The 1,326-nt window shown below is 29.6% G+C and overlaps 1 protein-coding gene across 1 annotated transcript; it reads left to right on the top strand.

Moving 5' to 3' along the window:
- Positions 1-318: 318 nt before the first annotated feature.
- Positions 319-714, top strand: LOAG_19168 (hypothetical protein; the record flags this gene model as incomplete). The annotated part of the gene is made up of 2 exons (XM_020451822.1): positions 319-454; positions 614-714. Coding segments are annotated over 2 exons (237 nt in total), but the record flags the coding sequence as incomplete, so codon positions are not given.
- Between the last annotated feature and the right edge of the window lie 612 nt (positions 715-1,326).

Here is a 1,326-nt window from a genome sequence, read left to right as displayed (position 1 = left end):
AGGAGTAGGTATGCATCTCACTTTTTTATCACTTAATTGATAACCAATACAAATTAGCTATGTATATTATTCCATTTTGCATCATTCCAGATATTTGTTTGGGATTTCTCGTAAGGCCGCATTAGATGGGAAAAGTAATTTTAGTGGTAATTCACCAGTTCGAGTACCACTGACTTTACTTTTGCGGTAGAAAAAACAAGAATTACTTTATTACTTTAGTATTTTTGATGGAAAAAATCTAGAAAAGTAAAAAATACAATTTCTTATTGTTATGGGCTGATAAGTTTAGACGATATTAATAACCATTTCAAATCTCAGGGGTTCCCTCTTCGTCCAATAACTTTTATCAGATTTGTTGTGGCATTAATTTCAGCTGCGGAGATTATCACAGATTATAAAGCTGATGAGTTATGGGAAGATGGTCGATTAATAGCGACAACAAATGTAAAAGAATGTATGTTCATTTCACGCAGAATTGACTTATTAGTATTATTTAATGCTGAATGACTAATCATTTCGAGGATTTTCATTTTATAACTCTCTAAGTTTCATTTGCTGGATCCTTTCTGTTATGGAAGCAATTTGCATAATTATTTCTATACAATGATTGTAGCAATGCTGATGAATTGTGGCGCAGCGGAATATGGAAGATCGTTTATTTTTGAGGAGAAGCCGTTTCTGTTTATGGAAAACTCTCTTAATTTGATAAAGTGAAATCAGGAGAACTGTAAATGTGTTAGTGATAAGGATTGATGTGCAAATGATAAAATAAAGAATTATTTCTTCTCATCTATCACACCAAACTTTTGGAAGAAATCCAATGCGTCATCATTCTGTAAAATTAAAAACTTTGATTTAACATTGGTATTTGAAAATTTTATAAATAAAAGATGATAAGATTTTTATAGAAATATCGAAATTAAGAAAAGAAATGAAAAAGAAAAAAAAACATTACAAAAATGCTTACAAGGACGATACCAACAATACATGTTCTATCTTGTCGCATTTAATTAAATTAGCTTATTTTGGTGTTTGATGTTCAAATTCAATCGGTGAGCGCATTTGTTCAAAATCACTTTTTTTCTTATTTCAGTTATTTAAGTCGTTGATAACTTAAAAAATGTAAAACTAATATTAGTGGACTCTTAGCGCCATAAATGATATGTAACATGATAGCGCCATGTGAAGTGAGGTCATGATCGGAACATGCATATAATTCGGATAATTGAAATGACATTCATAGCATAATATGAATTAATGAATTAATGGATGATTATGTAGGCGGGTAAAACATTTATTATTATTATCACTATTATTATTATTATT

The sequence above is a fragment of the Loa loa genome, assembly GCF_000183805.2.
Source record: "Loa loa unplaced genomic scaffold supercont3.2480, whole genome shotgun sequence".
Lineage (NCBI taxonomy): Eukaryota > Metazoa > Nematoda > Chromadorea > Rhabditida > Onchocercidae > Loa > Loa loa.
The sequence above is the reverse complement of the archived record's forward strand: the minus strand, read 5'-3'. Positions and strand labels throughout refer to the sequence as shown.